The 12,503-nt window shown below is 39.8% G+C and overlaps 1 protein-coding gene across 3 annotated transcripts in view; it reads left to right on the top strand.

Annotated features, from left to right (window-relative positions):
• GOSR1 (golgi SNAP receptor complex member 1) overlaps positions 1–12,165 on the top strand; it is a 44,372-nt gene extending 32,207 nt beyond the window's left edge. For 2 of the 3 annotated variants that reach the window (XM_059669245.1, XM_059669243.1), the window contains exons 8-10: positions 4,547–4,629; positions 7,705–10,256; positions 10,328–12,165. In XM_059669245.1, coding sequence (XP_059525228.1) covers positions 4,547–4,629; positions 7,705–7,829 — 208 coding nt within the window. In that variant the 3' untranslated portion in view covers positions 7,830–10,256; positions 10,328–12,165. Of the gene's footprint in view, positions 1–4,546; positions 4,630–7,704; positions 10,266–10,327 lie in introns of all 3 variants that reach the window. The other variant, XM_059669244.1, reaches the window with a different exon arrangement.
• Positions 12,166–12,503: the final 338 nt, after the last annotated feature.

Raw genomic sequence — 12,503 nt, 5'->3', positions numbered from 1 at the left:
AAGCACATCAATGATTTATCATTTTAAAAGCATTATATATTATTTGGAGCTTATGTTTGCCTCTTAGTATTTGACCCTTGAAATAACAGCCTAGATTCCACTCAGCTTGACTCCAAATGATGTTACGAGATGGGAAAGTATGTCTAGATATACTTTGTGTGGTACTGGAAGTCATGCATATTCAACAAGACAATAACATAATGTATGTTGATAATATCCATTCTCTAAGGAATACAAAGTACTTTGCAGAAATTATTTTTTCATCTTCTCTATCTACTTCTGAGTCAAAGTGCACAGGAGTCAGTAATAGTCCCAGTTTAAAAAACAGAGACATATATGATTCAAAGATTGGTGTCAGATTACTCAGCCCAATTTTGAATTCTTTTACTTTATACAAGATCATACATAATATCAATTTTTAAATACTTTGTAAAGTAAATTCATTTTAAAACAACCACATTTAAATGTACCATATGCTGTCATAGAGCACATTTAAACTGAAAAATTATGAATAAGAAATAATGACATTATTATTAGTTTGACTCTTTTTGTGCTCTTTTTTTTTTTTTAATCTAAAATTCAGTATGTTATAATTGCCTGCTTCTGTCTGCTCTAATTCTTTTTAATCCTCACCTGAGGATATGTTTTTACTGATTTTGAGAGAGAAATCAGTTGCTCCCATACGCACCCTGTTCTAGGGATACGAACCCCCACAGCCTTTTGGTGTATGGGATGATGCTCCAACCAACTGAGCCACCTGGCCAGGGCCTCTCTCTTCTCATCTTGACTGATTATTCTCTGAGCCTGTTTCTGCTGTTTTGGTACTGGGATGTCCTTTCTATCATTACCCTAAACTAATCTTTATCAGGTCAACTGCTTGGATTTAGTGTCTTCCACCTTAGTTTGGTCCCTCGCTGTGTGGGACCATGTTCTTTAGTAGCGTCCTGAGAAAGAGCAGGAGGTAAGTTTTTTGGACTTCCCACACCCACATCTAAAAAGTCTTCATTCTACCCATATTCTGGTTCATAATTTAGCTAAGGGATAGAATTCTAGGTTGGAGATCATTTTGAAATTTTTAAGGCATTGTTTCTAGTATTGCTTTTTAAGTCCAATGCCAATTAAAATTTCCAGTCCTTTGTATGTGATAAGCTGTTTTCTCAGAAAGCTTTTGGGACCATTCCTTTTCCCCTGTGTTTTTATTTGTTTTTAAACTCACCATGATGAGCTTAGTATGCATCTTTATTTCCTTTTTTTTCTTTTTAATTTACATGAGCTTTCCTAAGTGATGGATACATACATACACATTTATTTACATGTTTACATGTTTCATGGATGGGTAATCTTCTTTTATCTCTCTGAAGACATTAAATATAATTTGATTTTAAGTTTCCTGAGCTTCCTTTATTGTCTCGTATTTCCTCAGACTCGCGTTTCTGTTTGCTGGTTGTTTATTTAGATCTCTGCCTTTTATGTTAGAAGCTCTCCTCCAATGTCTGGTGATTCTTGGCTCTTTTAAGAGTGAGGCTCCAATCCAGTGATTGGAAGCCCATTCTGTGTGCGTGGTGGGGGGACTTGTTGAGTGGTAGCCTCACAGGGGTCATCAGGAAGGGAGCTGGCGGTTTCGCAGGGGACTTCAAATGTCCGTGTCTCCAGGTTTCCTCCCAGGTTAGGTCTTCTACTGCACTGGGGGCAGTTATCTGAGTGCATAGTTTGGGAAGGTAATTTCGGGTTCTGACAACTCTGTACAAATTCCCATTCTTAGCCCTATTCCAAAATTCTGTCTTCAGATGTACCTGGTTCCCTTAATTCTTGAGCTTTTCTGGAGAAAAGCTCCTAGTGGTACTGAGGTGAATAACAGTAGATTTGGTGCTGGGAATGTTACTAACATTTCTTGATCACTCCGGTGGAATTCCTCTAATTTTCTTTATTCGATATTTACATGTTATAAAAGTACAATGTTCTAATGGTAACATTTGGATTCTATAAATGTACAAGGTTCATCTCCTAGTAGTGCCCCTCCATTCCTCCCCCCTAAAGTAACTTGTATTAACTGATGGTTATGTATCCAATACCTTTCTTACTTTCATACAAATACACACAGAAATGTTTTGTTTCTTTAAAAAAAAAAAAAAAAAAAGGCCCTGGCCGGTTTGGCTCTGTGGATAGAGCGTCTGCCTGCTAACTGAAGGGTCCGGTTCTGTTCTGGTCAGGGGCACATGCCCAGGTTGTGGGCTCAATTCCCAGTGGGGGACTTGCAGGAGGCAGCCGTTCCATGATTCTCTCTCATCATGGATGTTTCTGTCTCTTTCTCCCTCTTCCTTCCTCTCTGAAATCAATAAAAATATATAGTAAAAAAAAAAAAAGACTTATACAGTACACATTCTATAGCTTACTTTAATCATTTAGTATATCATAAACATCCCTCCAGGTTAATAGAAATATTATAAACTCATTCTTTTTACTAACCAAATATTATTTCTTAATATGGTTATACCATAATCTACTAAACCATTCCAGTGTTGTTTCCAAATTTCTTGTTTTGTCTTTTACTATTCTAAATAATGCTTCAACAGATATCTGTTTATATATCTTCTTACACACTTTTATTCCTTCTTTGCCTTCTCAAATCTTAAAATTTCAGTTTTGATTCATTTGTCATTTGCTTAGAGTACTCTCTCCAGCATTTTCCTTCAATAGAATACTAGGTCTTGCCTATCCAATAATGCAGGGGTCCTCAAACTACGGCCTGCGGGCCACATGCAAATACAAATATTGTATTTGTTCCCGTTTTGTTTTTTTTACTTCAAAATAAGATATGTGCAGTGTGCATAGGAATTTGTTCATAGTTTTTTTTTAAACTATAGTCTGGCCCTCCAACGGTCTGAGGGACAGTGAACTGGCCCCCTGTTTAAAAAGTTTGAGGACCCCTGGAATAATGTGTTCAGTCAGCTCCCTGATACATCCGGCTATTAGAGACCCTAAAGCGGTGACATACCAGGTGGTGGTAGATGGCCCAGCAGTGCTTCCTCCTAGCAGTGGCATCACATTAGCTGGAAGACTGTGAGCTCTCTGCTTATAGGCCTCTGGCTGTACCTGCCAGTCCTTTTCCAGCTGCAGGGACTGGGGCAGTTCAGTCCATTGCTGCAGCCCTTTTCCTTCCACTGTCTGGGCCCTTCAGAATGCAGTGAAACCTAGTTCTCTGCTCAGGCTGAAAGAAAAATCTAGTCTTCCCTGCCATGAGTTCCCTGGTTCTTCCTTCACTTGAGAGAGTGTAGCCCCCCTGGCTTTCTTCCCTTGGAGAGCTCAAGAGAACTTTGGACCTCAGATAGACCCCCCCCCCCCCCCCCCCGTCTGCCTTTGTTCTTTTATTCCCCCTGGTGGTAATTGGGCCAGAGACGAGGTCAGGGATGAGGTCTGATCACCATCTCCCAGAATCTCTTCAGAAACAACAGGCTTTGTTGTCGTTAATGTTTCACATATTTTCAGAATTACTCAAATGCCTGATATTATTTCCTATTGCTTTTTATAATGTCAGTATCTAAAACACTCCCCTGTGTGTTGCATATGAAAATGGACGCTGACCTGCCCTATAGGATTTTAATGTGCAAGGAGATAAGACTGTTGAAAATTAACAATCTTGGGGCAGTGATAGCAAAAAGATATTAAGATTCTTTTTTAAATGACTTCAAAGTAGTCACATGGAAGAGACTGTACTCTACAGTGACTTTTTTCCTTCTCTCAGTTTTTAATGACCTTTATCACCTGGCTTAGAGATCCAGCAGAATGTTGCATGTGTGTCGTACAATCTGCTTGGATTGGTTCTCAAGTAGACTTTTCGAATGTAATCTTTTCATAAATTGGGGTCGGGTTGTATAAATGTTTTGTGATATGTTACACTTTGGGTTCTATTTTTATGATTGTAATTGCCTACTTCCCCCTCAACAGGTTTTCCTGATTAAGGACATTGTAACTGGCCCTTTTTACAACCATTTTAAGAAGCTCTTGTAATACGTGATTTGTCTGTTACTGTCTTACGTTATTTGTTACTTTGCCGGGGGGGGGGGGGGGGGGGGACAGGAAATGGCTTACTTCCTTGCCCAAGAAGATCCCAGAGGATAGCAGTGGTGATGTAGTGGTCATTTAAAAATGGTCAATAGGAAGGTGACTTGGAAAGTGATCTTTTGTTTTCCAGCCCAGTGCTTTTCTTTTTGTTTTTTCCTTTTAATATATTTTTATTGATCTCAGAGAGGGAGAGATAGAAACATCAATGGTGAGAGGGAATCATTGATTGGCTGCCTCCTGCATGCCTCACACTGGGGATCTAGCCACAACCCGGGCATGTGCCCTGACTGGGAATCGAACCATGACCTCTTGGTTTATAAGTCAACACTCAACCACTGAGCGACACTGGCTGGGCCCTGCCCAGTGCTTTTCAAGATGATATTGTTCGCCTTAGTTTTCTGTTCACTTTTAAGGGTATGATAGATCCAAATAGGATAATCTTAAATGCCAATTTAAATCACTTCTTTTGTTTTCTCCCTTGCAGCATTGCTATGGCAACAAAAGAAAATATGACTTCACAGAGAGGAATGTTGAAGTCAATTCAGAGCAAAATGAACACTTTGGCCAGTATCCTTTTTGAAACTTTGAAATCTGTGGGTCTTATAGGGGGGAAGTCTGAATGTGCTTTCCTCTCACACCCCCAGCAAGTTGCCATCATCAGTAGCAGCAGAGACCATCACTAATGACATAATATGAATGTCCCCTTCACTCCTATTTCATGAAAGTGCACATTGTTCAGTGCACTTTTGCATATTGCACAGAAAGTATACCATTTCTAAAATATGGCACACCAGAGGTTTATGATTATTAGATTGAGAAAAAAATTATAAATGTGAATTTTCACTTCACAAAATTTTAGTTTTCAAAAGTTCTCATATCCATTTCAGAACTCCACAGTATACACTATTCTTACCTAAACATAAGTTACTAGCTTTTTCTTTTTTCAGCTTGGAGAATAGTCAGTGGCTTAGAAGGGGAAAGAAGGAGACAGACATGCAAGGATGAGTTGTAACTGCTTATAGAATATTTTCACTGTAACTTATGGACAAGCTGAACTCTAGGGTAGATTCACTGCTTGTTTGTAGTGACCTCTACCTTTTTAATTCTTTAGTTTCCAAAGTTAAATTAGTGTTACTGTTATCTCTGAGAAACCCAGTGGGGAAACTGATAAGCCTGCTACTTCTGAAACATTTTATTTACTCTCTAAGAAATCAAGCCTATCGGGATAAAGTTTCCTTCCCCAGTTACTAGGGGAAAGGACCTATATAGTTTTCAAAAGTTTTCTATCTTCTCATCTTGGATAATTCAAAGTCACTTTCAATTTATTTTCCCTTAGTTGCCCAGGGAAAATAACATTCTGAAGTGTATTGATGTTTTCCAGGTTTTTGTGAATTTTGTTCTAAAACCACACATCCCAAATCGTATTTAATATAGGGCTATACATTTTACAGAATACTGTTCTATACATTATCTCATTTTATCATTATCACAAATTACAATCATTCCAAAGGATGTGTGTTAATAAAACAAATAAAATGGGTGTGAGTCAGGACTCCAGAGAGAGGTAGTAACAGAAACCAAATTAAGGCTGACTTAAGGGGGAAGAGGAGGGAATTAATTTATTCATATATGTGTGAAATTCAGGGGTGGAATTTGGCTTATGGCATGGCTGGATTCAGGGCCTCAGATTTTATTATCAAGAATCTGCTTTCCTCCCTCTGTTCTCCCTACCTACTCCATCTATTATTTCTATTTTCCTGTGTGTTACCCTCATTTTCAGGCAGGTTCTCCCCTCAGGGTGATAGAAATGACTGTAAGAGTCACCTCCTACCAGTTCAAAAATCCCCATGGAAAAGGGTCTTTTCTAACCACTGTGGACAATGTCTCGAGAGGACTATGGTTCTCCCAGCTTGAGTCACCGCCTATTTGTAACCTGTCACTGGCCCTGGGAGGGAGTGTTCTTCCCGGCCAGTCCTGAGGTTGTGTGTACACCTAGTGCTGGAGGACAAGGTCAGCTCCATCCTGTCACATGGACTGAACTATTCAATTATTATACAAGGGGAGAGGGGGAAGGTTCCCTAAAGGTAAACTGGACAGAAAGATGTCCACTATAGACAGGGTTTCCTAATTCCAAAATTTCGATGCTTTTTCCAAGGAGATTATTGATCCTGTTTTTACCAAGCAAGGAAAGATTGATTAAGCATTTGCTCTAAATTAGATTTGTACCTTATAAAAGTTTTTGCCTGTTACTTCATGCTTCATGCCCATCTACATTTTAAGAATTATTTCTGCAGATTGTTCTTTTTTCATTATTTAATTAAAAAAAAAAAAAACGTATTAAGCCCTGGCCAGTATGGTTCATTTGGTTGGAGCATTGTCCAATACACCGAAAGGTTGAAGGTTCGAGTCCCAGTCAGGGCACATACCTAGGTTGCAGGTTCTGTCCCCAGTTGGGGCACATAAAAGAGGTAAACCAATCGATGTTTCTCTCTCCCTCTCCCCCACCTCCCTCTCTGCCCCCCTCCTTCCAGCCCTCCCTTCATCTCTCTAAAAAAACAACATAAAACATTAATGCCTGTAGTATATAAAGCTCTATTCTGGATGCACAGGGAAATTTAAGATTAGAAGAAAACGTGGTCCTGATCATACAATATGTAGGACATTTAAGTATACAAATACAGTCTTTGCTGGGAGTCATTTTGTTACAGGGGAATGCGGTGAGGATTCACCCGGAGTAGAGAGTGTTCCCTCTCCCCTCTCTCGTGTCCTAGGTGATCTTGGTGGTGGTTTTCCTGACCTTGAGAGATGCACCGCACCTTCTGCATTTGCCAGAAATGCAAAACAGTATAGGCTGTAATTTGTATAACATACAAACAAGAGTATGAAGATATTTTAAAATACTAAGAAGAATACAGTTGTAACTGCTATAAAACCTCTATAATTGAAAATTTCTTTTCTTTTTATATGTTCTGGAAATTGAACAACTAGAGCAATTGAACCCACTTTCCTACCATGTCCTACCTACTGATACAAAGTAAATTATAAAATTATAATAACAGTGCCTGATTATGCAGATCCTAGAGTTAGTTCCCACCAATTGCCCAAATCCAGGGGAACTTATCACCCTGTGGGGAGAGGAAGGGCACACTTCAAATCCTCTGGCAAAACTTTTTAGTCACCATAGAGAAGGAATAGAAAGGGATGGAGAGAGAGTGTGTGTTTGTGTGTAGGCGGCGGGAGGGCGAGAGAAGGAATGGTGGGATGGGATGGGGGGGGGGGGGTGGTAGCTGGCTGTACATTTGCCTCCATGCCCAGTGGGGTTCCTCTGTTTCTGACCAACTTGACCTGAAGCCTGGCAGTAATCCCTTAATACATTGTAGCTGTCATCATTATTTTCTTCTCCCCCTCTCTCTCTTAATTTTTTTATTCTTATTTGTGTACTGCAGTGTACTGGGAGACTTGAATTTGTTTGGGCCCTGAGCATTTCCAGTTTGTGTGTTTGTTAAAGGCTGCAACTCCCTCCGTGTGATTTTCTTCCCATTACTTACTGTTTATGGACTCTACTGATCTCTGTTTTTGTGATTTCTGTGACTTTTCACTAAAGAGGCTTCCAAATATGACCTTAATAAAGATTTCCCAAAGATCGTTTTCCTGCTGTGAACAGCCTGATCCAGCGAATCAATCTTAGGAAGCGGCGAGACTCACTCATCCTGGGTGGTGTTATTGGTGTCTGTACCATCCTATTGCTGCTGTATGCTTTCCATTGATGAGACGCCTCCAGGGACTCTTACAACTACCACTTTCAGGCCCTGATCTGGAATAAGGAAAAGCGGGAAGGAGAAACGGACTGCCCTGATAATTAGCCTGACCAGCAGGATTTCTTCGGGGCTCATAGTGCTGGACTCTGTGGCGTGGTCAGGTTGAGCTGAAGCCACAGTTTTTCTAACACACTTCCTTCTGTTTTTAGTTTTTAAAAAAGGAAAAGTTTTCCGTTGCTTTTGTCTCCCCAGGGGGTAAGTAAACGAGTCAGAAAGAGAGTCTGCGCTTCAGTGATAGTGTCAGAGGCTGATGGCAAGCTAGGTCTTACAGCTGGACTCTTCGGAAAACCAGGTCTCTCTATCCAAAGACTGCTTTCCTTTTAGCTGATGGATTGGGTTGTGAATAAAAATAGTTCTTGTCCTTTTATTTTACACTCATGATGAAAAGTCACAAGTCATTTTTAAATCTGTGCTATAAACTTCTACTGTGTCCCCAACTCTTTTGGTATTCAAGGAAAATTCCATTTTTCACAGATTCTTTGAGATGCTGACAAGCCAACTTCAACAGAGTTGAGGTTGTCTTAAATGATAAACACTGCAAAAAAAGCATTTTTCTTTTTTGTAATTCTCACCCAATGATATGTTTTTATTGATTTTTTTTTATTTTAATTTTTTTGAGAATGAGGAAGGGGAAGGGGAGAGAAAAAGGGGGGGGGGGAGAGAGAGAGAGAGAGAGAGAGAGAGAGAGAGAGAGAGAGAGAGAGAGAGAGAGAGAGAGAAACATCGATTGGTTGCCTCCCATATGTGCCCTGACCAGGAATCAAACCCGCAGCCTCTTTTGATACACAGACAACGCTCCAACTGAGCCACTCGGCGGGGACGTTCTTTTTTTTACTCGTGTGCACATTGGGCTTAACTGTATTGCTGGAAAAGCATCAAGAATGACAAGCTTCTTTTAAGGAGTCAATCATTGTTTTGACTTTTATTTCTTCCATTTGGGTTAATATTTGCTACTAGAAGAAAATGAAATCTTCGTTTTGCCAGGACAAAAGAAGCTAATAGCCAATGCCCCCAACTGTTCCTCATGTCAGGATTAACCCTGATGACTGAGTGAGGGGACTGCTCAGTTTTCAGTGACATCTACTGAACAAGCCACGTGTAAAAAGACATTGATCAAGGAGTCACCATTCAGATAATTTCATTTGTAAATGTTCCACGTTTATGAGCAAAAGTTTTGAGAACTACCACCCGATATAACAGGAATTCTGGGTTCTGTGAAAATCTCTTTATTCCAAATCTTTTAAGCTTTTCCAGACAGCCAGAGAACGGCGTCACTGTTGGAGATACATGTGACAGAATCTCTATCTGCCCCTGTCCTCTCTCATCCGCAGAGTGACAAAATCTTAAACCACCCACCAGAATTCTTAGGTTTAACCGTTTCTGAGTTTCTGTACATCCATTACTTTGTCTAACGCAACTACCACAAATAGTTTGAAGACTTCCAACATCTACATTCTCACCAAGGAGGAGGCTGCTTTTCACCGTTGGAATTGATGATGGTATTTACAGTATTGGCTTCAGACTGTGCCACCAGGAATGAAAGGATATTAGCATGCAGTTCTTAACTACATCGTAAAGTGTCGATGGTGTGTGTCATTCTGATGAACTTGATGTACAGGCTGATGGGCAGACTAGTCCATGGCCTGATACAGAGACTGAAAGGTTTTTCATTCTGGTGTCAGAGTTTTGTTATATTCTGGGTATGAAAGGCATTTGATATTTTTTTAACTATGGGGTTTATTTTTCTAAATATGGGTTGATTGATCAGTAGTTGATTAGGGATGCCCTTAAAAGATAGTTTAAGTTTTCCCACTGCGAACCTTCCAGGGTCAGGGAAGGTCATTTATTAAATTCTCTGTTGGGAGAACAACGCTTTTCTCCCCTGACACTTTATTATCTTTGATTTTTCAAAGGGCCTTGATTGGTGGTTGTACCTCAGCTAGAATTTATGGGACTTTGGTTGCTATATAGTTGGCATTTATAAAATCTGAAGTTTCATAAATAAAATTATTTATTTAATTATACTACCAGTCTTTTTTACTGGTCTGATTATTTGGTGCATTCATCGAAGCTGATTGTGTGACAGTAAAACTAGAACCTGCGCTAATCCAGCTCGCTGCCACTGATGAGCCTTTCCATTGAGGTTCTGCTAAACGAAGTAAAAGCATTGTGTTGGGTCTTTTCTTTAAAAGATAAACCAGTTCTTCCCAGGAAGTTGAGAACGTGTGGTATAGATGTTGCGGTCAGATAGGTCTGACTAACCTCCCAGTGCTGTAGCCCATAGTGAGGTGTCCGGGGCCAAATGTAGAGAGGTAGCTAGGACAGTGCCCATCCTTCCTCTGCGAGTCCTTTAGGACAGCGGTCGCCAACCATGATGTCTGAAAGGTTGGCGACCGCTGGTTTAAGGAAACCTTTGGAGCAGCGGCCACCAACCGGTGGTCCGTGAGGTCCGAAAGGTTGGCGACCGCTGCTTTAGGAGGCCTGGAGCAAGAAAAAGAAGTGACACGTAGAGGCTCAACATGGAGCCCACGGTAGCTGTTTAAGAACTCTTTCAGTTTCATGCCACTTAACTTTTTTTTTTTTAATATATTTTATTGATTTTTTACAGAGAGGAAGGGAGAGGGATAGAGAGTTAGAAACATCGATGAGAGAGAAACATCGATCAGCTGCCTCCTGCACATCCCCCACTGGGGATGTGTCCGCAACCCAGGTACATGCCCTTGACCGGAATCGAACCTGGGACCCTTCAGTCCGCAGGCTGACGCTCCATCCACTGAGCCAAACCAGTTTCGGCAACTTTTTTTTTTTTTTTACCATCTTGATTTTTCTCCTTTTTTGCCATTCTTACAGACCTGTTGGTAGGCCCAGGAGCCAACAGTAGGCTACTCTTAGAGAAAGTCAGAGCAGAAGGACTTTCCTATTTCTAGTCCCAAATGTTGCCTCTTAGAGGGAGCAGTCTCCCTCAGCTATTGTCTTATATGATGATCTTTCCTTTTGGAATCTTTTTTGTAACCACTCAAAACTTTACATTTCACTAGAAAGTATGAAAAACCATGGCAACATAAAGGCAGAAAATTCCAAAACATACACTTCTGAGACTGTTTTAATGTGTGCTGGTAACTTTAGTAAAAGTTAAAAAATCTCTTACTAAAGTTCAAGCCCAAATGTCCAAGTGCTTTAGTGTCTGTCCTGGCTGTCTCTATTATTATTACTTTTAGAAGCTGAAGGATTCCCTGTAACCTGCATTGGTCACCCTTTATTTGTCTCCTGTTAGAAAAGGGCTTTCCTTCTCCACTATTCCTCTCTCCTTTCTACCAGAATTCACTTTACAGAGAATGCCGTTTTCCACACTGCCCAGGAATCAGATCAGGCATGGGAGTGAAATCCTGAGACGAGGCTTTTTGTACCTAGAATCAAATATCTTTGCTTTAGTTCTTTCCTATTGAATGCTAAGTAAACCTGGATAGAGAAATGTACCTATTGAGCTTTTGGCCTCTAAATAATAGAGGCACCTTGGACTTGCATTCCCACCGTTAACTTTCTGTTTCACTGTTAATAATCTCAACTTGATGAAAGGACTTTAAGAAACTGGACTAGCCTTTTGGTTTCTAATACCTTATGTTTGATCATCAATCAGATTGATTTCTTGGAAATTGAGTTCTCCAACTTGCAACATTAAGCTGATGAGTCTAAGTGGCCATGTCTGGTGTTGCACTAGATTTTGTGGCAAATGTAACTAAAGAACAAATGGATCCTACTCAGAAAATTAAAATGATTGCGTTCCATTCTCATTTTGGGTTAGGGGTTATTTAGCTGGTCTCCAAAAAGATGCAGAGCTTTACATCATGGACTTTATAACCTAATCTTATTATTCCTTTATAAATCTGCAAATCCTTCTTATAGGGGAAAGGAAAATGAGGAACAAGTGATTCTTAAGGATGTTCATTGGATAAGAAGCTGAGCCATGTCTTTCTCATTTTCTTTATACATAAGGTCTCACTTTAGTATCAAAGTATTTGCATTTATTGCCATCCTATTAGCTCTTAGGGAGGGAAATAAATTCCAATCACACTTTACCATGATGGAAGATGTTTACTCTTGAAAATGCCAATATAGATTTTTAAAAATCTATTCCAAATGCACTTTCTAATTTTTTTGCTTTTAAAATGGCTTCTTGGAACCAGTTTAATTGTATTTGTATTTAATTTTTGTTCTCATCTAAATGTGCATTTTCTGACTGTATAGAAGCTTTGCTATGTAATTTAATAATAAACTAGAAATCTAAGTGGTTGTGCCTATGGTTGTCTGTATTGGGATAGTACCATCAAGGCAGTGATTATGAAATCTTTGGTTTTGGTATTTCTCTCGATATCCTGAAACCCAGGGTGCAGCATTACAGGTACTGAAATTCCATCACCGATTATTCCAGATCATCATAGGAATGTTCCACTAATGATTTAGCCCAGGAAGTGAAGGGGGATTCTCTTATCAAAATGAAACTTCAGAACCTAGGTTGGGAATGGAGAATTTAAAATTTAGCAAGAAAAATGTTTCCACCCTCCCTAAATAATGACTTCTTATCCTATAGATCAGAACTTGATTTTCCACCCCACCAGAGAATTT

The sequence above is a fragment of the Myotis daubentonii genome, chromosome 16 (genome assembly GCF_963259705.1).
Source record: "Myotis daubentonii chromosome 16, mMyoDau2.1, whole genome shotgun sequence".
Lineage (NCBI taxonomy): Eukaryota > Metazoa > Chordata > Mammalia > Chiroptera > Vespertilionidae > Myotis > Myotis daubentonii.
Note: the sequence above shows the minus strand (reverse complement) of the source record. Positions and strands in the feature narration are given on the sequence as shown.